This window comes from Gadus morhua, chromosome 12, assembly GCF_902167405.1.
Source record: "Gadus morhua chromosome 12, gadMor3.0, whole genome shotgun sequence".
NCBI lineage: Eukaryota > Metazoa > Chordata > Actinopteri > Gadiformes > Gadidae > Gadus > Gadus morhua.
In genome coordinates this window covers 3914624-3942034 of record NC_044059.1, presented here as the reverse complement: position 1 = coordinate 3942034, position 27411 = coordinate 3914624, and the positions used below count along the sequence as shown (strand labels likewise).

At 46.3% G+C, this 27411-nt stretch overlaps 2 protein-coding genes across 5 annotated transcripts in view; both read right to left on the bottom strand.

Annotated features, from left to right (window-relative positions):
* Positions 1-33: 33 nt before the first annotated feature.
* Positions 34-14161, bottom strand: pfas (phosphoribosylformylglycinamidine synthase). Its single transcript, XM_030372285.1, has 28 exons — positions 14030-14161; positions 13139-13261; positions 12843-12978; positions 12382-12487; positions 11347-11545; positions 9978-10083; positions 9760-9900; positions 9372-9496; positions 9058-9186; positions 8179-8316; positions 7381-7509; positions 7217-7290; positions 6699-6855; positions 6225-6286; positions 5979-6140; positions 4925-5155; positions 4455-4685; positions 3990-4170; positions 3801-3884; positions 3458-3613; positions 3072-3191; positions 2838-2983; positions 2516-2723; positions 2309-2394; positions 1956-2070; positions 1704-1853; positions 1137-1277; positions 34-896 (listed from the first exon to the last, which is right to left on the bottom strand). Exons 2-28 carry the CDS (start codon positions 13257-13259, stop codon positions 589-591), a joined length of 3942 nt encoding a protein of 1313 aa, XP_030228145.1. The 5' UTR covers positions 13260-13261; positions 14030-14161; the 3' UTR covers positions 34-588.
* Positions 14162-14242: 81 nt separating this feature from the next.
* The window catches only part of LOC115555434 (importin-13), a 29673-nt gene continuing 16504 nt past the window's right edge, over positions 14243-27411 (bottom strand). For 2 of the 4 annotated variants that reach the window (XM_030372286.1, XM_030372287.1), the window contains exons 12-23: positions 27323-27349; positions 26954-27088; positions 22904-23056; positions 22398-22478; positions 22101-22238; positions 21756-21852; positions 19475-19527; positions 17887-17953; positions 17698-17756; positions 17504-17593; positions 16674-16855; positions 14243-16376 (exon numbers count right to left, since the gene is read on the bottom strand). In XM_030372286.1, coding sequence (XP_030228146.1) covers positions 16277-16376; positions 16674-16855; positions 17504-17593; positions 17698-17756; positions 17887-17953; positions 19475-19527; positions 21756-21852; positions 22101-22238; positions 22398-22478; positions 22904-23056; positions 26954-27088; positions 27323-27349 — 1182 coding nt within the window. In that variant the 3' untranslated portion in view covers positions 14243-16276. Of the gene's footprint in view, positions 16377-16673; positions 16856-17503; positions 17594-17697; positions 17757-17886; positions 17954-19474; positions 19528-21755; positions 21853-22100; positions 22239-22397; positions 22479-22903; positions 23057-26953; positions 27089-27322; positions 27350-27411 lie in introns of those variants that run through there. The other 2 variants (XM_030372288.1, XR_003978870.1) reach the window with 2 other exon arrangements.

The window sequence follows — 27411 nt, the reverse complement described above, 5'->3', positions numbered from 1 at the left end:
TGTTACTTTATGTTCAGTATTAAAGACAATTTATTATCTTGTTACGAGACAATTCATATTTATTGATTCATTTATTGACTGGTTGATAACCAATCACATTCATCAAGGGTCACAGACAGACTGTTAATAGCGCGGTCATATCAGCTGTGTCTTTTCAACAACAACTTTTGGAATGTGTAAGTAACAGGAATAGAAACAGAAAAGAAAACGACTAACCATCCATTATTTATGAAATTACCTATTGTGGCACCGATAGGCATTATTGAATAATGCTATGAGAAAGCTAAAAGTTTAGCAAAGTAACAGTAGTCAGCATCAATTTTACACATCTTGACTTTTAGACCATCCACCGTTAACAAGACAGTGAAATGCAACAGATGACCAACCCAAAACAAACAAAAAAAATTGTATGCAACAAGATATCTGTGGCATGCATATCCATAACACTGAGGATGTGACGTAACGCTTCTCTGGGACTACTGGAGCACTCGTCCCTCTGTAAATAAAGGTGAACGAACCAGTGCCCTCAGCCGATACGCCGATAGTACCACCCGACACCCCTACCAACGCTCCAGGCACCGCGCGCGCTTAGCTGCTACCGCACCAGGCTGCGGCATTGGTGAACATGCGTAGCCATGGCGATGGGCTGAGGGAGGCTCGGAGGTCCCGGGGGGCCCAGGGCCACTGCCAGCCGAGGGTGCAGCGCTCGGGGTGGGGCATCATGGCGAGGTGCCTCCCGTCCCGGGAGCACAGCCCCGCCAGGCCCTGGGGCGAGCCGTTGGGGTTCAGGGGGTACTCCTCCGTGGGCGCGCCCCCGTCGTCAAGGTAACGCAGCGGGGCCAGCCCGCCCGAGATGACCTGGCTCTGGGCCTCGGGCGAGGAGAACTGCATCAGACCTGACGCACAGACGCAGACGCAGACGCAGACGCAGACAGGAGGTAAGACAAGAGAATCGTCAACAATCACGATGATTACTGTGGACCTACTGTATCGACCTCTGAACTCCACCGGATGAGTCAGCAGTTAGCCATTGCCTAGCCGGGACCCTAGAGCCCTGGACAGCCTTCCTCCTGCCGACTCATCTCGGCTCGGTATGAATGAACGTGTGTGCGTGTGAACGACGGCGTGTGCGCTACCTTCGCCGTGCGCGACCCAGACTCCCAGGGCGGACCCCTCCATGCCCTTCAGCCAGACGGAGGGGGAGGCCTGGATCCCCACGCTGACGAAGCGGGACTCGAACCTCCCCGAGGTGTTGTGGGTCAGCACCACCTCGGAGCCTGGGGGAGCCACGCACAGAACCACAAGGCACACATTTAAATGTGTTATCCGTTGACCGACTGTTTTTATATAAACTAGGGTTTTCGCTCGCTCAACCTCTAGTTGTAATTAAACCAATAGCAATAATGTGGAAACCCCAGTCGATAATGTAACACATTTCTGAGCGCATACTATAATACTATTTTGCCTATAATGTTACAACGTATAACATTCGTTCACCACAAATGACTCTTAAAAGCAGCGCCATTCATTGAAAGCATGTGTAGCCCTTGCAGGAATAGAACCCCCTAACACTGGCAGAGTAAATGCCATGCTCTACCAGCCAAGTTAGAAGGGGTCCACCTTAATGAATTATAAAAGCAGAATGTTCTATTCATTCTAACCACACTAACCCACTGCTGTACTTTCCTCTGTAGCTGCCTCACCTGTCCCGTCTTTCCCCTCTCCGACCCAGCCCAGCAGGGCGAGCAGCTGGCAGCCGTTGCACACCCCTAGGCTCAGCGTGTCTGGCCGGCTGCGGAACCGCTCAAACTCCGCCTTGGCCCGCGGGTTGTAGGCCACCGTGGCGGCCCAGCCTGGGGATCACACATCAGACGTATCGGGACCGTTCCCGGTAGACCATTTCTGTATGCCTGCATGTGTGTGTGTGCGCGTGCGGTCTCCGTATGCAATCGTACCCTTTGCCGAGCCCAAGACGTCGGCGTAGCTGAACCCGCCGACGAACACCACGGCTTTGAAGGGCTCCAGGCTCAGGGAGCCAGAACACAGGTCCTGCATGTTCACGTCCCAGACCTGCACACCCAAATGTCAGCGCTTTTAGAGGAGACTGAACTGAGCTACCATCGATCCCCTTTGGGCCGCCAGCTTACAACAGTACAGACTTACAGAGCCTCTGAAATATCTAAACACTACTTAATGCATAGCCGAAACTAAAACCAAAAAGTGCTTTAGGACAAATAGCCCCATTTACAAATACTGCACATTAGGCAAGTGGTGGAATTTAAAAGTGCTGCATCTGCGGTGTGTCTACCTCAAAGCCTGCCATATGCAGAGATACTGCCATTTCTCGGTCTCCATTACTGCCCTCCTCTCGAACCACTGCCACCCGGGGCTGACCTGGACACACCCCCACACACACAAACACCAACTGTTACAGCTCGGACACAGTTATTTATTGTGCATTTGTCATGACATATTGCCCAAATGGAAGGATTTTTGAATGCGTGTACGATCTTACAGAGGTGGCCGATGGTGGGCCTTTCAGAGGGGTCAAAGTTCAGTTTGAAGAAGGGCTGTGTCCGCTTGCTTAGCCCCTCCTCTTCTTGCCGAGCACAGCGCTCATTGGTCTGAAGACGCTCCAGTTGGAAACTTGTTTCTTCCCACAAGGCTCTGAGATCCGGAAGCTTGTCGTTCAGTACCTCCTTTCCATCAACACGAACGCTGACCTGTAAGGTGGCAAAAAGAAGTAGGAAATCATGACTTTCGCTTTTTGTTCATGTTCTTTCCATCTCAAGCATATGTTCAAATGGGCCATGATGTTGATGTCCTTAAAATCCTACTTTAGCTTCTGGTCCGAAACCACAGGTGCTGCCGATGTGGTGGCAGTGAAGCCCTGCGTCGGAGTACCGCTGACACACTGCCTGCAGATCCACCTGCGACACCTCCAGAACCAGACCCAGCTCCTCGCTGAACAGCAACTCCAAGGCTACGCGGAGAGCAAACAGGATGAACATATGCATCAGGTTGGAGTTAAAAAAAAATACAACATGTTACACTTTTGGGAACACACCCACCTCCGACACCAGCGGAGATGAAGTCCACGTCCAGCCCGCGGTTCCCAGCGAACGCCATCTCCAACAAGCAGGTGATGAGGCCGCCGTCGCTGATGTCATGCCCCGCGCTCAGAAGACGATCTGCCACAAAATGTGTTGAATAGAAGAAATCCACTCATCAGCTGCACTCAGACTTCCATCACCAGCGGGGGGTGTGATAGTTAAGAGGATGGGAGCACTGGCATGGGGATAATAAATGTGAATAAAGCGACATACATACATACATACAAGCCCGATCATGTGCAGTAACAATTCATTTTATATACATTGTTTGGGCAGCCCATTTTAAACTGACAAAAAAAAAGGACCGACTTGAGTAGCAGTGACCTTGAAACCCCCTTGCCGACCTTGAATCAGCGTCTGTGTGGCGTTGAAGCAGGCGGAGAGGAGCTCGGGTAGGTCCAGGTCGGGGGAGCAGTCACCCAGCTGGCTGTAGCACTGAGCCAGGGCAGAGCCTCCCAGACGATGCCGGCCGGCCATGACTGGCACCCACAGCAGAACGCCTGGAGCCACAGGACCAAGAGTCAGCAGGGCGTGGGAGACAAGGGGGCAAATCCAGCGTCCACTTTGTACATAATCATCCAGTTACTGTAGAAAGAGAGAGCACACAGGCCCGGACACAGAGCGCAGAAAGAGACAGAGACAGAGACGGAAAGAAAAAGACAAGACGAGGACGAGGGAGAAACTGACCTTTTCCATCTGGATCCTCTAGATCGGGAGTGACTGTGGCCGTGATGTCAGGACACACGGCGTAGGCGGAGATGACCAGAGCCCCTGAGATAAAACAGTAGAGAGACGTCTGATATGAAAGCCTTTCCAAACACTTGCTCTCCGACATATAGATCAAAGCACAAACAAACACACCGCCCTAGGACGTACCCGGTGCTTTGACCGTCTCCTTGCCGACCCTGGCAGCCATGCTGAGAGAATCCTTGCCGCCGTCAACGGCCACCCCCAGCTGGCCCATGACCCGACACATGGCCTGGCAGGCGTCCCACAGCGTGGAGCCCTCCCCGGGAAGCTTGGCAGCCCACATCCAGTTCCCGCTACACTTCACATCCTTTAAAATCACATGGCGAACACCGCCGGGAAGAAATGTTAACAAGCCGACTCGCTGTACATAATCAAAACCAACACCTTTTGGAACACGACAAGCCTTTCTGAAAGCTATTTATCCATCAACTCCTTATGTAATGCACCAGAGATCTTGCAGATAAAGCCTCTAAATGTCTGTCCTTGGATTAAATATCAAATTATTTGACTATTGACTTCTTTTTTATTTGCTAGAAACAGCTTTCGGGTTTATGAATTCCTAAACTTGGGCCTGTTCACTCCCCTGCTCACCTTCAGTTCTGTGACTTTGGCAAATACCAGATTGGTCAGAGCCTCTCCCACAGCCATGCGAGCCCCCGCCTCCGGCGAGACTAGGCCCTTGATTGGCTGCTCTCCAATCGCAGTTGCCGCCCCCTCCAGGCCGAACGGAGACAGAGCGACAACGGCGACGTCAGCCAACGGGGTGTGCAGTGGACCGACGCACTGTTGCTGGGCAACCAGTCCAGTCACCGAGCGGTCTACCTGAGGACAGGGAGAGGAGGGAGACAGAGAGAGAGAGGGAGCATGAGAGACACAGAGACAAACAGACAGAGACAGAAATAGAGACAGTGATAGGGAGAAAGAAAGAACAAGAGACAAAATGAGACCGAGAGCGAGAAAGAGAGCTAAAGAATGTCATGACTAATCGTATTCATTGCTTGTACACCGGCTAAATTGATCTAGGAGACATACGAGGACAAAACAAACAAACAAACAAGGACCTTGTTGGTCAGGTAGCGCTTGGAGGCTACGGAGGGCAGTCGAAGGACCCGGTCCAAGGCATCGCGGACCGTCAGCCCAGTGGGCAGGACCAGGGGCTGGAGGGCCGGGGCCACTCGCTCCATCACAAACTCCTTCTGGGGCATCTTGCCCAGGACCCACTCCAGCTGCAGGTCCACGGGATAGCGCCCCCCGCTGGCTGCATCGCCACCCTCCTCGTCCACCAGAACGATCTGCCATGATGCACGTACACATGGGGTGTTGAGTTCAACGCAGACACTTTAACATGGAATTAACAACAAAAAAAGTTTGCGTTTTGCGTTTGAGTTCATTGCAGGAGAAACTATATATATATTAAAAAAAAAAAGGTCTCATAGCAACAGATGGGGTTTTTAATGTAATGTAATGTAATGATGATACGCTTTGTTGAATCAAACCACTGTATTCACAGACACTATCAAGGTTAAAACACTCAAACAACATGCTCCAACCTTCCTTAACTCTACCCCGCAAAAAAAGGTGTCAGATCTAAAGTGAATTCTCTTTCATGGCGAGCCAAGCGCAGTCTCCTTGCCATCTGTGGAGTATGATCAACGGGCCAGGCCTTCGCCACGGAGGCCATCCCTCCCCCTGCTTTATGTACGAGAGGTCACGTATGACCAGAGGGACCCCGGCGATGCAACCAGCCACATGTATAACCACCAGATGACATGTCAGGGTCTTAACATGCACTGAACAGGCTGATATGAAATAGATCTATGAAATAAAGATTGACGTCATAGCATACTGCCACAATTTGCGCCGGTCTTATTAAGGCCATCCGATTTAAAAAGGGAGTAGTCACACACTCTACTTTTAGACTATGGCAGAGAAGTGCTTCATGCAAAGTGTGACAAAAATGTCACCGTCCTATATTCTGAAAAAGCCGAGCGTGACGGTAACCCTTCAAGTGATGCACAAAAAATATATTTAACGAACTTAAATAACCTATGCAGCCGTATTTGAACAGTTAATAACAAGTAATAAAAGACTGAACGCACACACACACACACAAACCTTTCCGTCTCCAGTAATGTTCCCTACAAAGTCCACGGGACACTTCTCCCTCCGACACACCGTCTCCAGGAAGGGCCGGTCCCCTGGGCGGAGCAGCAGGGCGTTGCTCTCCTGGTACTCGGCCCCCCAGAGCTCCAGGACACTCAGGGTGGGGTCCCCCTTCTGCAGGGGAACAGGGGTTCATCGAGGACCAGGCATGCTAATTAAAGAGGCTGTTTTGACTCGTGGCTGTCTTGGGGGACTTACCTTGAAGCGACTGGAGTAGATGATTGCTCCTGCAGGCTCACTCAGCTCCTTGAGCACGTTACCTGAAAGAGTTTTGTTCTATTTTTTATTGTCGATTTCAGATTTCATTTGGACGCATGAACAGACAATTATTTTCTGTCAGTTTTCGGAATGGGGATTTGACTTTGCGAGTCTAGTTTGGCATGCGGTTATAATTTATTTATTATTAAACAGTTCCTAACCCAATGGCATTTCTAAATGCATCATCATGAGATACTGTATTGACTGTGTAATCCTTACAGATCGTAAATCATCAAAAATGTATAGATATATTTATAAATATTGACGTTATATTAATATTATTAGAATTCCTATCGTTATTGAAATTCATTCCATTCGACATTTTTAAAACAACATTCTCAATGTCATGACTAAGGAAATATATTCTTGGCATGGTAGCCCCAGGGGGCCTCAACCTTGTATATTTCAATGTACCGTTTCCTCCAGCGCCCTGGTCGTGGATGCTACAGATAGGGTTCCCCTGGCCTCTCTCCAGGCAGGCCCGCAGGGCCCGGTTCATCTTCTGCTCCATCTCAGCGTCGCCTCTCTGGACCGCGCCCAGGTCACGAGCACTGGAGTTGTCCCCTTGAACCTTCACACAAGGTGCACACACTCAACACACAATTTAAGGCAGTAACTTCCTTTTTCTGTAAGGAAATTCCGTCAAATGGCAAAAGGTTACAGTGCATTTAGGATGTGAGGGACAACATAACAAATGTTTAAAAAAATGGTCTAAAATAAACACATCTTTACGGTAGGCCGTGCAATTATTTTCTCTAAATCCTTGTACTCAACGTGTACTGCATTTCCCTTTAATTACCATACCCATTTCCCTATTATACTATACAAATTTGAATAAGTGTTATTCTTTCAAGTAAAAATTTTTACACCAATAAATCCTTTTAAAATGATCAATAGCAATCTTATTGACTGAGGCGGAGCCGGGAGCGTACCTGCACAGAGGAGGCCGCTCCTCCCCCCACACCGATCCGGTACACCGGCCCCCCGATCTTCACCACCTCCATCCCTGGAAGAGAAGAGCGTCCACTGCGTCACACACCAACCCCCTACCAGTTCGTCTCCACCGAAATCGATGGCTTTAGAAGACGAAACGCACCGGCCTCCGCCGCCTCCTTCTTGATGTGCGTGTCCTCCATTGCGCCCAGGCCACCGCTGAACATAATGGGCTTGATCCACTCTCTGCGCTCCCCGCTGGCCAGACGCATACCGAACGAACGGGCGAAACCTGCACAGAGAGGGACAGACGGAGAGACGGAGACACAGAGAAGGAGTGAGAGACAGAGAGGGGTAGAGAGACCGAGACACAGAGAGACGGTGAGGGCGAGAGAGACAGAGAGACGGAGACACAGAGAAGGAGTGAGAGACAGAGAGGGGCAGAGAGACCGAGACACAGAGAGACGGTGAGGGCGAGAGAGACAGAGAGACGGAGACACAGAGAAGGAGTGAGAGACAGAGAGGGGCAGAGAGACCGAGACACAGAGAGACGGTGAGGGCGAGAGAGACAGAGAGACGGAGACACAGAGAAGGAGTGAGAGACAGAGAGGGGTAGAGAGACCGAGACACAGAGAGACGGTGAGGGCGAGAGAGACAGAGACAGAAAGAGTCAGAGGGACAGAGACAGAGCGAGACAGACAGAGACACAGAGAGAGGTAAGGCGCTGTTTAAGTTTAGAGGTCAGGCACGTTTACCAAAGACACTATGCTACACAGCAGTGTAGTAAATGTACTATTTTTCTTTTTTAACAAGATCTTATTTTGCCCCCTTCCAGATAGCTTGTGAATAGTATCCAATACCTTTCACACTGCTGTAACATGCAAGGCCACAATCATAGTATTACTTGCATCCATTTTAAAATACCATCGGTAAGGGTGGGAACCAGGGGATGACGACTCACCAGATAGGACGGGCTCTCCGAACTTGTTGCCGTAGTCGGAGGCTCCGTTGCTGGCCTCGATGGCCACCTGCAGGGGGGGGGCGAAGCTGAGCGGGTACTCCCAGCCCTCCCCCTCACTCTCCCAGGGAAGACTGTAGCCTGAGGAGCAACACACATATATATTAGGGATGTGCATCTCTCCTTTGTAGGACGATCAAATACGTATCGAGATACATGCGCAACGATACGATTCAGGGACGATACCTTTTAATATGGAACGATTCGATGTTATAACAATCCCGTTTGATTTGATGAGATATGATTCAATCCGATAGATAGAGATAATATTTGTTTAATGTGAGCCAATGCCTACTTTCAAATAGGTATATGGTATAGGGAACATGGAATCTTAGGTTTCTATATTTGTTTCTTTATGGCATGGGGAATAAATGGAAGATAAATGTATCAATTTAGAACTACATGTCTATTTATTTGTTTATTGATAGACTTGATCGCTGTCCTACACAATTTACAAATAGCTAGGCTTTTGTCAATATTTCCCTCCTTCTTATAAAACCCAATGGACTTCCACACGTTTGATTTCAGATTTGCTGGTGCATAAAATATCATTTCACCTTTTTCGGAAATGTTATACTGTTCTATTTTTATTATTCGCTCACTCACAACTTGGGTTATTTCCTGCTCTCGAGAAGTGCCCGAAAAAAAACATCAACAAACACACACGGATCCGCCCACTTCATTAAATTCCATTTCTCAGATCCTTATGGAAACGGAATGAAACAAGTTGAAAATGCTGTCTTGATATCAGGCTAAAGCTTCACACTGCATTTTACATCTGATATATCAAATCTTTATCAATTATATTGTCTGAAGCTTCACCTGGGATGTGAAGGTTTCCAAAGCAGTATCCCGCCGTGCCGGCGATGACGTGGCCGCCCCGCCCCACACTCTGAACGTCCCGGATCCGGCCGCCCGTTCCAGTGGTGGCGCCGCTGAACGGAGAGACTCCTGGATGGGGACGGGGACGGGGGGGGGAGAGACTTAACCACGGCTCAGGCGAGCGATGCAGAAACAAGATGCGCTCTGCAGAAACAAGATGCGCTCTGCAGAATAACTGCTACACCGCTTTACGATAATGTATTGTATTGATATTTAGGAGAGTAGTAGTATTTTAGGTGTGTGTGCTCGCTGACCGGTAGGGAAGTTGTGGGTCTCAGCGGTGAAGACGACATGCCTCAGGGAGCGGCGTGTCTCGTACCGGCTGGCCTGGGAGGGGTCGGTGGGGTACACACACTCCACCTCTCTCCCGCTGATCCCACTACACACACAAACAACGTAAATAGACATGTCATCCAAAATGATATAAATAGAACAAAAAGATTGCCCTAATGTGATTACTAATCGTGCACTGATCAGATGAACTCATAGGCCCACACGTAAAAATGTATTATGAATCAGTGATTTATGAGGATGCAATTTATCCCCATGACAACAGGACACAGGACATTGTAACATTGAGAGACATTGAGACTCGTTAACAAAGACCCTCATCTCACAGGGATTCGACGATGAAGCTCCTACCTGCTGTTGTCGCAGAACTGGATGACGTTGTTCTGATTGCTATGGCGCTGGGTGTCCATAATGAGGCTGAACAGGGTGTCCTTCTGCTCCTGGCCATCGATCACCATCCGACCCCGGAAGAACCAGTGGCGGCTGTGCTCACTGGGAGACCAAACACATTAGCTCTCCCAGAGGGATCCCCCAAATCCCAGCCAGAAGCCCATGGGGCACAGACTCACCTGTTGGACTGGGCCAGGTCGAAGCACTCCACGCTGGTGGGGTTGCGCTTCACCCTCTGGAACATGGCGGTGTAGAAGTCGAGATCCCAGGAGTCGAACGCCAAACCTGGGTGAGAAACAGGGGATTGTGGACGTTTGAGTTGCATTTTCATATTTGTAACCCACAGAAGACGATTCACAATGTGTGTGCCCCGATTCACAAATATTTGTTACTTGTGCTTGGTACGTGATATCCACAAGAAAATGTGGAAAACAACATTTTTAGTTGTCATTTTTTAGATAGTTTTTTCCACTGTGAAAAGGTGTACAGTAAAATGATCGGTAAGATGTGGCTGCACACAACTCCAGATTGTGACATTTAACACCTACATATGACCATATGTCCTGGGCCATCATATGAATGTTTATCCTGAGCCAAGATATAAACGTTTGACCATGGCAATCATATAAACGTTTGACCATGGCCATCATCTAAACGTTTGACCATGTCCATCATCTAAACGTTTCACCATGGCCATCATATAAACGTTTGACCATGAACATCATATAAACTTTTGACCATGGCCATCATATAAACGTTTGATCATGGCCATCATATAAACGTCTGCCATGGGTAGTAGCCACCCTACTACCAAGTGGACTTCAGAGAATATAAGCTTTAATTAGAAAGAGTGACACTCCCATATAGGCCAGATCACTTGGTTGAATCCTTCATTCCACCCTTAATCCAAACTCTAGCTCAGTCGAATTAATTCCTGAGACCGGCAGACACAAGAATTCACTTCTGTAGCCAGTAAAGACATACAGGGGTACCCCATGACATGCCACTTTAAAACATTCATGTCTCTGTCTGGAATCATACGGCCTTATTTCGTCTACGTGATCAACAACACTGGATGCTTGAAGTTGTAACTCTAAAACAATCAATGGGGTGAAGTAAATGGCAGCATACAAAATAAATGCATACATTTTGATTAAATAAAACCAAAACGGTCATAGTAGTAGAATGTGTAAAATCAACATTTTGCACACGGCAAACGGATGCACACTCACACTCACGCCATCTAATCAGTTTCAATTTAGTTCAATAAGTCAGTAATTGAAAAACAGAGCCATCCACTCACACACGTGAAAGATAATTAGTAACATTAGCCCTGTCCTATGACTTTCATTAGTGAAGCACTGGATCATGTGACACACAATACACACTTACACACAAACACACCCAGGACTGACGGAAGACAAGAACAAGGTAGAGATTATGGTTAGTTGAGTGATGGTTTGTTATGAAAAGGAAAAAGACATAAGAAAAGGAAAAGAGAGAGGCTTTCAAAAAAAAACATCACACACACACACCACACACACCTACCCAGGTCATCGTTGGCCTCCTGCAGGGCGGCCCGTCCCAGGCCAAGGATGTCCACCTCAAACACCGCCTGGGGTTTGGCATCCACGGAGAAGGAGCTGATGGACTGCTGGTAGAGGCACTCCGTCATGCTGTCGTACAGACCCCCGATCAGCTGCTCCACCTCTCCGTCCAGGTCTTCCAGACCCGCTCCGTCCCGTGGCTGGAGGAAAGGAGAGCACAAAGAGAGACCAGCTGAAGCAGCCATCTATACAAACACAAACATAAGCGATGTAATGTAATGTTAATAAGACACTAACTCAAATTTAATATTGCAGTAGTAATAATCTCAGAAATCAAATGCGAGACAGATATATTTAATATTCGCATAATTTTGTTTGAATGGTCAAATAAGTGCCGGCACCAATTATATATTATTTCACTGGAATGCAGCCTTTAAGGAGAGAAGAGCGACATGTAAAGAATCTAAAGTTCATCGAATGCCTCAATGGTTTTCTGGGAACATAAGGCCAGGCACTGCATCAGTGAGCAGGAGACTAGTCGGGATTCCAACGCTTCAATGATAAGGCAGAGAGACTACGAGGCCTGCCTCAGGAGCTGTGCGGCTGTGGCAGGAGACAGGAGCCCCCAGGGCATTTGATCAAATGCTACGGTCCGCTGCACGGTCTAGATGGAAGCTAAAAGGGGATTCTCTGAGGCAGCTCCTAGGCTGTGTCTCCCCATCTCCATCAAGTCACCGCCCGCAGTTCATATATTCAAATAGAGTTCCAAAACCCATTCATTATTCGCTAGGATTTGCAACCGCCTGCATGTGTCTGCGCAAGCATGTTGTGTATACATGCATGAACCTTATCAGCTACAATATTTCCAGTTCGCTTCCAAAGAAAACAGCAACTTGGATTTGTTTTGTTGATAATGCAGCCAAAAAGGCAGACAAGGAGGTGTGCATGAAACCAGCTACCTCCCCCACATCCTTCACCCCTACAGTCGCCCGTTGAAACGACGTTGTGGGTGGGTGTGGCGGTGCTCGTCTGCTACCTTGATGAGGAGTCGGCGAGACGGCTCCACCCGTGTGACGGCCCCCAGGCCGACGCTCTGGCAAATGGACACGGCGTTGGTGGACCACGCCGTGGAGAAGTTCAACCTGCCGGGCAAACGGAGCAGTGCTCTACATCAGAGGCTGAATGAGGGGTTGTGCCCCTGGAAATGTTGCATCCGGAGGACATGACGGTCCTTCAGACTGTGGCTATTAGACGCACGTACTTTGGAGGAAACTGTGGAGCATAATACATGAAATGGCAAAACCAACATGTAACGCACAGCCCGAATCCCTGATACTTATCGAGTGAAGATAACGCTTCTTGGCTCTTCTTTTTAGTACACATTGATATGTACTTAACAGATACTGTTCAAGATCAAGACATACTAAGATGTTAAAAATCTAAATGACAAGATTTTGGGTTCACAGGCAATTTTGTGACTGTGGTTTGATTTGGTACCTGGGCCCAATCTCCACCAACCGCTGCCCCTTCTCCTCCGTCAAGAAAGGCTTCTCCGAAAGCGGTTCTGCCTGGACGGGGGACTGGAAGAGCCACAGCAGAACCTCCCTATCCTTTGCACTGAGGCTCTCACAGCCTACAGAAAGAGAGTTGCATGTAGTGTTGGTAAGAGACAGTTGGAATACAATAAGTGAATATGTAGTAGTTGTCTTATATTGAAAGATGCCAAATATTGTTTTTTATATTGTCTGAGCATATGAACATGATTAGACTGATTTTTTTTTTTTAATACTGACCCGTCAGTTCCACATTGTAGCAAATTTCTCCGATTATTGACAGCTTGGGGTAGAGCTGGGCAGCCCTCTGTAAGGCCCGCCCCCTCACAGCCTCTCTGCTATAGAATCTTACCACAGCCATAACTGATAATTGAAACAAAGAACAAATATAACAATTAAAGGAATTTACATAAGAAGCAGGAATCTTAGCATGATCGTAACGGACCTCAAACAAACTCAACTGAATAGCATATAGTAAGCATAGTAGTATAGACACGAGTATAGATTAAATGCCGACAATCTTCAATTGTTAGGTTGAAGTCAAGTGACAGCAAAGAGTAGTGACTAATCACCGTTGTCATCTCAGGTCAACACTTCTGGAGACTACAGCAATACACTAACTAGGTCTGGTATCAAAATGTTGTCATCAAAATACAATTTTTGTGTTACCAATATTAGTCGTAAGCATCACCTAAATGCTTAGGTTAAAAGGGTGTTCCAGTTTACTTGAAGTCTAAGCATCTGAGACTTTCATGTAAATTGTATGCATGTTGCATCACCAGACAAGCAAACACAGCACGGGTCTATAATTTGCTACCATCATCCATGGAGAAGAGTGGAGAGCCTATTGCATAAACTTTCCGCTAAAAAGGGCTAAGTTAGCGTGCTACCCAATACTGTACACTACAGCAACATTTGTGAAAAGGTAATACAGGTAACGAACTAGTGTGTAAACAATACCGAATCCGATGTTGACTAATTTGAAATCGTTGACTAATGAAGAAAATAAACTTAAATCTGGTTGTTCATTAACGGAATTGAGAACGCAATGGCTAATGGCAATACAGTCTTAGTAAACTAATTTCTTCCTATTATTCGGCAGAATAAAATGAATGAACCCATGTCACTTACCCGGTGTTTTCACCCCAAAACAAAGTCGTCTCAAACCCTGGAAGGATCTGCAAAGTTGGAAATCAGTTGACCCGGGTGGTGAGTGTCCCACATGTGCGCTAAGGAAGTTATTGCACGCATGCGCAGTTCGGCATAGCTAAACTGATGTTTTGTTGATGATGCATATCGGAATTTAACAGCAATAGAATAAGCAATATTCACACAGGAAAGTGGTGCGGTCTTAGATATATTTAATAAATTAAAACAAGGTACAAAAAAAAACAATGTACATTTTATACCTCCCCTCCACTAATTTACCTCCTCTTCTCAACAGTTTAACCACAACAGTCTATCACAGATATAAACAGGCTTGTAAAACAGCTAACACAAGAGCTGCACCATGATGTCTAGCCATTAATCATTGAATCTTCTGCGTTTCATACACAACGTATTTATTGTCCCAGAGGACCCAACCAAATCCCCCCCCCCCCCCCCCCCCCCCCCCCCCCCCCACGAAACACATACATGCTACATGTTTGCAGGCACCTCGGATAAGACAGAAGGATTAGACTGAGATAATATTATCTGGAGACCACAAAGTACATTTTGGTGTTGATTTAGTGAAATGCCGACGGATCGAACTGGCTGTGTAGCCGCTGGTCTCCGATAGCACTGCCGCAGCTGTCCTCCATTTGCCTTCACAGCGATACATTTATTTATATATAAATACATGGGCTTCTAATTTGTTGTACAGTGCAGATGTTTGGTGGATGCAGATGTTTCTAAGGCTGCGTATCGTTTGGATGTTTCCTTCTTGCCCTTCTCCAAGGCTGTCTCTCCTCCCCCCCCCCCCCCCATCAATGAGGAGGGGGGGGGGGGGGGGAGACCACGGAATGGCTTGTGAGGAATCGATGAGTGCTTAGGAAGAAATGAAGTGACACCGTGGCGTGGAGCAATGGATAGGGCTTCAATGCCAGGGCTAGGAGGATGCACATTTAGGTCCAATGGGAGTGGGGGGGCGGGGGGGAACCCACACATACTTGTGCGCACACAGCCGCTCACACATAGTTATGTACACGCACACGCACGCACACATGACACGCTCTCAAACACGCAGAAAGCCTTCGGTAATAACTGTTAATATGCACAAATTGATTAATATTTTTGCACGATTACAGTGACTATGCAGTCCAGCCACAGGGACTAATAATCAACCCCCCTAACACCCAATCCCACCCCTTCTGTCTGGTAGTAGTTCTACCTAGTCTTCCCAGTATCGAGTACCCCCTGTATTCCCTAAGGGGCTACATGAGAAATTCAACATTCTACATCCCAGGGAATCTACAGTCTGAGTGACATATGTACATGAGGTTCGAGCTCTACATATATATGTATATGTAATATATATACATGTATATATATTATAGATACACACACTCACACACACACATCTACTGTATACATATAGGGTTTGGCATCAGACGACCAGCTGTTGCCTGTGAGCCTGTCTTGTGGTCTTTAATGTTCAATGTGCCAACTCATCCCACAAAGGCAACTACCAAGAGAAGTGCCACGCAGGTAAAACTCTCGTCCACAAAACAATCCACATTGATTTGGCAAATGCAGAGTATAGCAAGGGGCATGGGTTGTGGGATACAGTCATGGGTAGAAGCGCTTGTCTGCAGAATCCCAACCCCAGATCGGGCCACATCCTTTTCGTCCTGTGACCAGCGGAAGTGCTAACCTCCCCATACTCTCTACAAAGACATGATTATAATGCCTCTGTTTTAACCCTAATATGATAATCACTAGCTATGCACGGCACAGACATCCACTTTGTTTTGGATAGTGATGCAAATCAGGGGACAGATGCCGGGGAGAAATAATGGCAAAAGTTGGGCACTGGAAAGGATGCGCGTCCACACCGAAAGAACTGAATAAATCAAAGGCCATAAGGAGGGAGAAAAGAGGAGAAAGAAACTGTGTCGAAAGTAAACCAAAAAAAAATAAAAAAATCAGGACGCAGAAAGATATTGGCCGGTTGCTCGGACAGTTTTCTGTTCCTCTGCCTGACGACAGCAGCTTCCTGGAATGTTTCCACCTCTGGGTGACTGTGAAGTCGGTGTGTAGGATTAGGTACACAATCTGCAATAAATCATCTTCCCTTTGTGTCTGGTTTTGTTTTGGAGGTGGAGCAGGGGCATCCAGCTGTTTTGTACTGATGGCAGAGGTCGGTTGACGTTCAGGTCAAAGTTCAAGAGTCCCGTTTTAGTATTCTGCGGCGTACTCTGTACCGTGGAGCCCCCTGCACACCAGGGTGAACTCTTTGACGATGTCCTTCACCCTCCTTTTGTTCACTCGCTCTCTGCTGGATGGAAGAGTACAAAGGGGGGAGAGACTGCATGTCAATGCTAGTGGGAAACGGATATTAATATTTCCTCTGAAATTTGAGAAAGGATATAATTATTTGGACAGAATCCACAATGTGACAATATCCTGGGCATTAACTATTCAATACACGCATGAAAAGTATAAGCAAATTCTGTAATGCCGAGTGAACTACACGTCACAACATGCATATGACACCAACACAATGCCCTGCCCTGCAACAGACGAACTACCAAGGAACAGTGTGGTGGGGATCAGCTTAGTGTTGAAACTCTACCTGAGGATCTGCTGTGAGAAGTTCTCTTTCTGTTCAGGCGTGAGCCGCATTGAGGGGAAGCCAGGCGGCTGCAGGGCTTCCTTCAGCCAGAGCGTCAGCAGAGAGAAGCAGTTCTTGTTCATACTGAAGAGCACCTCAGCAAACTGGTCCATCAGGCTCCGAGAGACCCCGCCCCCGATTCCCTGCGAAGTGGCAACATTATACGTCTGTGGTAGAGTGCTACTGTATATACTTAGGGATGCACCGAAAAGAAAATTCTTGGCCAAAACCAAAACCGAATACACTGAAACAGTTGGCCGAAAGCCGAAACCGAATACCGAATGTGGCTTTTGCCGTTTTTCATTCATTTTGCTTTAATTTTTCACCATTGCATAAATCAAACAATTAAATGTCCTTTATACATTTTTTGTCTTGGTTTTCAATAAAAAAAAAATCAATTACAAATTTGATACAAAATATTTATTTAATACTGAACGTTTTCTAACATTCCAGCAGACCTTATAGCAAGAATTCAAGAACAATACACCTTTAAATAAATGAGTAAAACAATTATTATTATTATTATTTTATTTATTTTTAAATAAAAAATAAAAAATGCTTGGTGACTTATTTTTGGCCTTTTTACTCCATCTGCCGAAACCGAACATTATGTTTTGGGTCATTTTCGGTGGCTGAATATTCGGTGCATCCCTATATATAACTGATAGAATGTAGGACCAGGAGAACGACTACTATTATAAGCATAAGTAGTAGCACTAGCGCTTTTTGGTAATATGGCTTTGTATGGCACATGCAACTACAGTATGGGCGATGCAGGCAGCATTCCTCACCTCCAGCAGAGCCTGTATCAACACCTTGCCATCCTCCTGGACCACCCTGGCCACCGGGGGCACATCAGAGCAGTGGGGCAGCAACTCCGTCTAAGATAGACACACACACACACACACACAGACGCCGTTTAAGAAGCATACCCTTGTATCCTACCGATGGGGATTGAGACATTTTGAGTTTTGTGCTTCCTTACAAAGAACAAGCATGTCGACTTGACAGTCGGAGCCTCCGGAAATTTGAGTGACAGGATTCCTAAATCAAAGAAGGAGAGAGCAGGTGAAGGAAAGAATATGTGAACAAAAGGATTTAGTTTGTTTTTATTATGGTGCTGGCAGTATGTGTTTGTGTCTGTGTGGGTGTGTGAGCGACGACGCCCACTTACCACAGTGGAACACCGCTTTCACATCAAGGCTCTCTGACAAGAACAGATCTGGCTTCCTTTTGAGGGCCTAGGATGCAGGAACAAAAGGCACGGAGCAGAGGTTGGTTTCTGTGACCCTGACCCAGGATTGAAAACACTCCCTAGCCCTAACCTCCAATTCATATCCACTGTGCTCCAGTGTACCCGGCTCTACGCCTGGCAGCCACATCTGGCCGGAAACACGCTACGACTAGGCGCTACGGCTCTGTAGACCGACTAGGATGCATTCTAATATCCAAACTCCTACCGAGCTCCTCCGCAATACGCAACAAAGGAGGTGTAATCAACAAACTGCATCAACAAAAGATTTCAAACATTCAAAAGTAATCACTGAAATATCAAAATCAAAATAAAGGCAATGGCGTTTCCTTTTTTTTTTTTGCTTTGTAACCTAAGAAAAATATGCAATTAATTTTACTTTAATTACATTATTTTATTTGTTTTGTTTTTGGTTGACTGGACTGAATATGCAACAGAAGTAATTGACATGTGCAGATAAAGAGAATCATAACTCATCTGGTAAGAATGAACTCAGTCAGGATGGGAGAGAGAGGGGAGAGAGGGAGAGATGAAGGTCAGATCTATCCAAGGATAGAAAGCCAATGAAGAAGAATGAAAAGGGTAGGCAAAATTATATAACAATTAGAGCCGTTAGCCAATTAATCTAAATTGATTAATATTGAGTAAATATTAATTAATTTGGGCTGTGACCGGCTCTAGGCTGGAATGACCTTCCAAGTAGAGGACATGGCTCAGAGGCTATAAGAGGTCATCTTGGGTTTCTTACAAGCCCGAAGATGGATGAAGTGATCACCTGATCTTCACTCGTACAGAATTGACTATCAATCAAAATGTATTCACCTATTGGACTTTATGTGACTGAACATCCCTTCAAGCCCCAACATTTATGGCCAATTAAATGCAGATAACACAGGGATGCATTGAAGGGCAAGTTCTCCAGTATGCTACTTTGAATGTCTTGCAGTTCAGTTAAGAGTAATGCTGACAAAGGTTTCATAGAGATGGATTACCTACCATACCTAATTAATCTGTTTTCAGTAGGAGGGGTAGAGCCCATAAGGTGTGACAAACACTGTATATTTTATATTCAACCCAGGAAGTCCACATTTACCTTATCAATCTGACTTGTGTATTACCGGAAAGTTGTGTTGTCCTGCCAACCAGGCCGTAGGTGAACATTTTATTTATTTTATGAAGGCGTATGATTCTATTTGCTGCTGCAAAAGGAAGGATAATTCATAAGGATACAACCCCCTTCACTAGCAGATGAATCTTATTTTCTCGAGCATTTGAGGTGAAGCCTGAGACTCCAGTTCAAATAATGCCCTCCACGTTTCATTCCAGCACCTTGCCCATATGACGGGTATCAGTAGGACCCGGTAACAAAAGGACACTGAGTGGTAGAGAGAGAGAGTGATAGTATCCAAATAAAGAAAGAAAAGGAGATAGAGGAGAAACAGGAAGACAGAAGGAGAGATTTACAAGAGAGAAAACCCAAAGTGAATGAAATAAGAAACCAAAAACACACCTGAGCTTGGAGTTGCATAAATGAATCAACAATATCAGGATGATCCCTGGGTCCTAAAATATAATAAAGATGAAACTTAACAAATCATAAGAGAAGAATAATAATATACAAACAGCAACTGAACAGATTCAACAGTCATGTGGAAATAAAAGGTAAACTCAAAAATATTTCATCGAAATAATTCACACGTGAGTAAGGGACGAAGGGGAGAACGTGGGGGGTGGGTTGGGGGAAGGGGCGTATGAAGCTTTGGCGAGGGTCTCGGGGGGGAAAAAAACGGAATCAACTGAAAAACGAGCAGAGACAAAGACATGGGTCCGTTTGGAGAGAAAAAACAGAAGTAACAGAAAAATAATCAACCTTGGAAAAACAAAACCAAAGTAAAAGTGGGTTTGGAGTGGGAACCCAGGAGGCACCTCTGTTACTGTGACCGGTAATAATGGAAACAAATGCTCCACCCAAGAAAATGCTGTTTTCCCAAAAGATGTACAGTGGGAAACCAAGCATTTTGATGAGCCAGAGAGCTTGAAGAAACATACGTTAATGTATCGAGGGGAGAGGTTAAAGTGCACTGCCCTGAAAGATTCCCCCCCTTTTCTCCCCGAAATTTTGTTTGTCAACTCCTAGTTGTTAATGTGTAACAAAAAAGAGACCATGCCATCCCTGATGCTGGACACAAACTACAAGACATTACAACATTCAAAGTGTTATGGGACATCTTACAGTTAACAACCCTGTAGGATACGTTGTCGATTAATTTACGTTGAATTCTTATGAGGTTTAACAAACAGGTATGGTTTGGCAGGAATGGAAAAAATTGGTTGGAAAGCTCCTGTAGTGTGCGCCCAGCTTTAGCTGTTCCCAGACTCCAAACAAGATTCCTGTTCAATCCCCATCTTTGTGAAAAACGTTTACACAGATCCCCCATTTTAACATCAAACCCAGCGTTTGGCTTGTTCAGAGGGCTGTTGCGAAACACAATAAATCACACCTAGAATCTTATATTGGCTTGGATTGAAGTCACAGACCTGCCATTAAATGCCCCTCAACTCCATTTAGAAATGGAGGAACAAGACGATTTACATAATATGCCACCACAAGTGTGCATTGTTAAGAGTTGGCTCCGTTTCCATGACAATGATGTGCCAATTATCCCTTAAGTGGAGGCAGCACCGTGAAGACTGTACACAGAGCATTCCCGACAGTGTGGGAACTTAGTTGGACGCAAGAGCTTCTGTGTTTTAGATCGCTTTCACCAAGGTTAATTTTAATGTAAGGGAACAAAAGAGGGGAGGGTTTGGGGTGCCTGGGTGAATGCAGCCTGTGCTATATTATTTAGCTACAGCCAACTGAACAAGCCAATGTTTTAAGTCCTCCCGTTAGGGCACAAGGACACCTTCTGTGAATAAAAAGCGTTAACAGGCAGGAAGACAGAACAGCCAGTACTGTACCAGTCAAAGTACAAGAGAAGGGCGGGCAGGGTGGGGTGCACAATGATAAAAATACAAAAAACACAGGACAGGAGAGGCAGACATGATATGGACCTTGACACTCAATCACACTTTGGGGTGGAAACATTTTGGGGTATATGCGTCTGACAAGAGTGTGACTAACGAACACACTATTGGATTGACCTTTAGGTTCCCCCTTCAGCTGGGTGGAATAGGTTTGATCATTCTCATCAAATAAGATGAATCCTATTCGATGTGCTTCATACAGAACTCTATAGTCGAGTCAATAGCAGTATACCATTGGTAAAGGTTTGTCATCAAAGATTACATTGATGAGAAATACATCGATACATTGCGGAGCACATAATTGTAGTTTCAATGTATTTTAAGACCGAGACAATCCGCCTAGGCCAGAAGTAACATTGTCCTTACAATTAGCTCTAAAAGCAATGAGGACAGGGTAAGACAAGGGTGACATAGCATCCTCTGATGCGCTCTAACTTCATGAAAGCCATCCCCCGGGCAGAAACATCTAAAGTGCTCTTGCACTGTGGACTAGAAATATGTAAAACAGCATTCATTGTCCTCCCAAGTGATGTCAGGAGGAAACTTGAAAGCATGATTCTAACATATTAAAGAATACAGATCGGGAAATGAATCCATATTGGACCTCCTCTCGTTTCGCCAAACATTCAATATGATGTTGGACAAGCAGGGACACACAGAAAACGATTTCAAAACAGTAAAGCATCAGGGATCTGGCTATAACAAAAAAAATGGCACAGACATGGAGAATCATTTGCTGCCCCCTCACTTGCCGGACCCCCTACCTTGTTGGAAGATAGAGAGTGTTACCGAGGTAACTAGCTCAAACAGAGCCTTGATGGGTGGGAAGTGGTCCGTCTGACTGGCAAAGATATGAACCATCTGAAACATAAAGCTTCATCAGCACACACACATCAAGCCTTGTGGGTGTAATCAATGGATTCGCCCCGCAGTTATACAACAAATGTCCAAAGATGGTATTCTCATCTGGAGAAAAATATAAAGTGGAGGTTAAAATAATAATTAATGTGTCATGTGAGCACGAATGTGTTTGCATACCTGATCAGTAAAGACCTGTGTGCGTGTGTCTGTGTGTATACCTGCTGTTATGTGGTCCAGTGTGTAAGTACCTGTCGTGTGAGGTCCAGAGCAGAAGCCTGAGGTATGGTGCTGTACATCTGACCAAGCATCTCACTAAGCTGGGACACCATCGGCGCAAAGTCGTGGAGAAGAGTCTTCACCGACTTCTCAAAGATAGCACACACGGCCTGAGGGACACACGTGTAGACATCAATCCCCACTCGACAGCACGTGATGATTGGCGGAGCTGTGAAGTCGCACTTCAAATATAGACATGGGGTTGGTATCTGTGAACACATCCGATTGGCCCACGGGTCTTGGGACCCTCATCTTGACCTGTGCCTCACCTCTACCACCTGGGAGTCATTTAGCCACTGGCTGAGGACCGTCTGGATGAGGGCGAACACCTGCTGCAAGACCACCACCACCTGAAGGTCACAATGCATGCATATTATTTTCAAGTGTGTTACCCATAGCCATGAACACATTGTATATTTTCACCAGTCCTATGCGACAGCAGAACTTATGGAGGGAGACGGCACAGAGCTTGGTCATGGAACCAAATCTGAAAGGGGCGGAGTTGTGTCTTGCGTCCTGTTTTGTTAACTTTGGGTTATTCCGAAATTCTGATTTGTGACACTACATTTTTTCACACATAGAATATTTTTACACACATTCAATATTTGAAGGCATGTCCATTTAACGCAATTCCTATTTTTTGTATTATATTCTATACTTTTAATTTGAATCATGAATCCTTTCCATTTGGATTTGCTCAAATGACTATTGTGGCAGCCATTCCGATGGCTGGTTAAATGGGCATCGCAGAGGGCCGGGCAGCTGGTGGACTCACAGGGTTGGGTCCGGGTGGAGGGGGCGTGGTTTTAACCGGCGGCGCCGATCCCTCCCCTGACTCGTCGTCCTGCTTGCTGATGTCCAGGGTGGTGAACAGGTTGGACAGCAGACCCAGGATGTGGATGATGGCCAGCTTATTGGAGGGGTTGGGCTGGAGAGGTCCAAGAGGCACAGACAAACACAGGGTTATGCTCTGGGGAACTACCAGGGAGATACCAGCGCTAGGTCGACGAGTGCCCTACGAGAATGATTAGGATGGTGATACTCAGAGGACACCCCATCTCTGATACCCACTAGCAGGTCAAATATGCCGCATGCAAGATATATTTGTTATCATATTAGATACCTTCCCCGACAACGCAGACAATATTCTTCATCTTACCAGATATCCTTCCTTAAAGCTATACTGTACGATGTGAGAGCTAGCATGATTTGAAATTAGCTTCTCTTCGGAGTTCCGTTTAACTCCTCCCCCACCCTTCAGGACTCCCTGCCCCCACCCCTCGACACAGAGCCGTGCACGAGCGCTGCTGCTGCTTACGGCTTACTTCAACGGCAACCATTGCGTCACTTTTCAGGCCATTCAACTCCCTCAGCTGTCGCTATCGCTGAAAAGCTAATCCAATATTTATTCTCGTTTTTCCTCGAGCAGTCTCCAACTTCTTTTTTGTGGCTGCCTTTTCAGTTTCTGTCTTTCTTTTTCTTGCCTTTTTAAAAGGATGAACCGGGGCAAGTAACGGTGGCAGTGGTAACTTCAGTTGTTTCTCTTCCATTGTGTAAACGTTGTAGGCTCACTAGTCCACTGTCATGAACTACTATGACAACAACGCTTTCTTTGCCCTCCGTGAACGCGCTCAGGCCGGCTCAGGCTCGTACACAGAGGGGAGAGAACACGCAGGCTTGTGATTGGTTCTTTAGATTCGGGCACAGTGTCTCCGATTGGTAAGCATTTTAACAGGTTTATAGCCGATACAGAATTAGTTTTTTTCTCGCTTCTTTTTCATTGCCCATAAGTTATTTATTGCTGTAAGGATGTAAAAAACAATTTCAACAACATATTAAAAAGTGCATATCACTGGAAATCGTACAATATGCCTTTAACTATGTATTGCATCGATTCAGCGCTAAAAGCCAACACAATTATAATTTGACACATTTCCATGATGTTCAGCTAGTCGTCAGGATGCTTGTGTCCACCCCCTCTAGCCTGACTCATGCACATTACCCATACCCCTCACCCTCCGCTCTTACCCACATTCTCAGAGGTGATGTGGGTAATTAAGGCGCCATTAAGAAACATTTATTTACCCCTGTGTCAACATGACGACGGAACATCAAGTACACAGAGCAAAAACAACTTCAGCAAAAATAACACCCACGTCTGCCTTCCCTTCAAATACAGCGAGAAAATCGTTTCTAACTCCGTCACGTCATTAAACCCCCCAGCCACTCCCTGATGCTGAGGCCGCGACTCTCCACCAGGGGGCCGTAAGACACTGGCCTGGAGTCTCTACGCCGAGGTTCATGGCCATGCATACATTACACAGCTCGAGATAATGCACATAATGGGTGGTGGTGGGTTAGGGGCAACGAGAAGGAACAAGGATGGAGTCGGAGAGGGGGAGAGTAGATTGATTGAGCTAGAGAGAGATGCAGAGACTGAGATAGACAGAAAGACAGACAGACAGCGAGAGCCAGACAGACAGAGATATAGAGGGACAGAGACGGAGACAGAGAGACGGGGAGAGAGCGATATAGAAAGAGACAGAGATGGAGGCAGAGAGAAGGAGCGAGAAAGCGAGGAGCAGCAATGTCTGTACCAATTCCTCTGTTCACCCCAGGAGAGAGGTCTTTGATGGTGGCGGAACAAGGAATTAGGAAGAGGAGGCTGCATTTGTCCCACAGAGATAATATCAAGCGAAGTATTTATAGGTACTGTCAGCTTCTTATTTTTTTAATTGAACGAGCAGGTCAGGTTTCATTATATCTGTCATTTCATCAGGGTCAGTCCTTTTTTTGCAAGCACAATAGTTTGAACCTGAGCAAATACATTTGATTTAGATAGTTTTCATATTTTCTCCTGCTTGCAGTGTGTTTGGTGTGTGGTGTGTGTACTATGTTATGTTAGTCTCAGCCTGTGGTGCAGGACCAACCTCCATCTGGTCCTGCAAAGAAATGTTCCCCTGCAAAGGCCAGACAGCCAGAGGATCTGCTTCTGCGGCCAATGCCCAACAACGCCTGCCACGTACAGCATATGCCATACGTGTTGACTCGGTAGCCCCAGCCTGTTCTGCCGGCGATTTGAATTCGCCCTGCAGCAGGGTCTGGAGAGGAGCAATACATTTCTTTCTGCTTCCGGAGCCAATCACCAAGATGGCTTTTCCCCCTGGCGCGCTATTGGCTGGTTTAACACAATGATGACAGGGGAGCAACGAATTGCGTACATCAATTCGAGTCATTTGAACTAAGCCTGTTGATCACGCCTCTTGTGCTGAAGATAATGACATCAGCCTCCCCAGACCAACATGCAATCTACGATTGAGCTTGGTCTGGCCACAGCCAGGTCAATACCCGTGCGTACAAATATGCAATTGATGCATGTATTTCGTTTATACATATTAAATTGTACATGTGCTCTTGTTAAAGGGACAACCATTTGCATTAAGCTTTGTATCGTTAGAAACCCAGTCATATTTTTGAATGGTCTTGCTTCATTCCCTCTCATTCCCCTGACTAGGGTGAGATCCCTATCTACCTCTAACACCTGCTTTAAATTACCGTACTCAAAATGAAGAAAATGAAATTATGCGTCATTTAAAGCAGGAAGTGTAGGGGCTGGGGGGGGGCCTCTGTATTTTGTGTCCGGTGTGACCGGTAAATCACACAAGCACTAATGAAGTATTGATGTAGTACCAGAGACGCAGTCGTTTATTCATAATATCATCCGGCGCACACATCTTTTAGCCGTGTTCTATAAGATATTCTACAACACTCCGGGAGCTCCGGCGGGAGAGGATCCATCTAAAGGATCAAATATAATATATATAGACATCTATAATATAATAATATCTTCTCGGCCTAAAGCTGTGTGCGCCTCCGGATGATATTATGAATAAAGGACTGCGTCGGGTTCTCCGACGTCTCTGGTCCTTCTACATTAATCTGAAGTCGTGGTTCAATCTGCACTTCACGGAGTCAAAGCCAACGTTCTTCCCCCAGCTCCTTCTCCACCATGGCCGAGAATTAATGCACGAGTGATATTTTGCAAACCCGCACCCGCCCATACTTCCGCAACCGACCAGACCCGCTATAAATTGATACAGGCGACCGACAAGCACCCGAAGAATAATTAGAAACATAATGGAACGCCGGGGAATTACACTATCTGGTGTTGAGCGTGGTTCTTTAGATTGCTGTGCAAAAAAAGCATATCATCCACTGTGGACGGTTTTAGTTGACTCCTCCGCTCCTGAAAATCATATCCAGCACCGGAGAAGTGTTGCTTGCAATCGCAAAACCCACGACCGACCCGCGCTGTTCAGGCGTCTGAGCCGACCCGCACCCTTGTCCGACACACTACATTATTTTTTACCCGGTTCATCCAAATTGTGCGGGTCACCCTGTCGGGTACCCGAACCAGTGCATGACTCTTTCCGAGATAACCCCCACCACAAGTCTTTACTTATTATGGAAGTACCAGAGACTGTGTAGAGAACCCGACGCAGTCTTTAATTCATAATATCATCCGAGGGCGCACACAGCTTTTGGCAGTGATATTTTATATTATATAAGGCTATAGTATATGAACGCTGATTGGCTGTTATGTCCCTCAGGGAGTGAACACTGATTGGCCTTGTGGGAGTTGTCATCTTCAATCCACAAGCGCCAAAAAGTCACTGTCTCCCTTTTCTCGGTCAAGAAGGCACCAAATTAGAAATTTATGTTAGTATTCGACTACATTTATGACCCACTTTCAATACAGATTCATGTCTCTACCGTTGAAATTCAGATGGGTGAGTGTGTGCAGATGTGAATCGTGCGTACACACCGTTTCGTCGGCCAGCTTCTCCAGCTGCTGTATGTAGGGGGTGATGAGTGAGTGCAGGTTCCTCAGGATCTCCTCCACGGGGAGCGCAGAGAGCAGAAAGCCCAGGGCCTGCATCAGCCACATACACTGACTCGTCTGTTGGGGGGAGAGGAGTGCATGTTTAGCCTCCGTTACCACCACCATGACACGTAAATCCCAAATTGGCATTGAAAGCACACGTACAGACTTGTGCACACAGACGGCGACCTCCTCAGAGTACACCCATAAAAAGAATGCAATAAAACAAGAGTTATGTGTCGGGTGTCTCTACTTTAAATGCAAGGCACGCGGTCTCTCGTGATGGGCCAACACAAGAGGACGCACACTGACCTTGTGGATCTGCTTGATAAGCACCTCCTGGAAGAGACGGACACAAGTTATGTTTAATGTATGGCATCAAAACTATTCATCAAAAAATA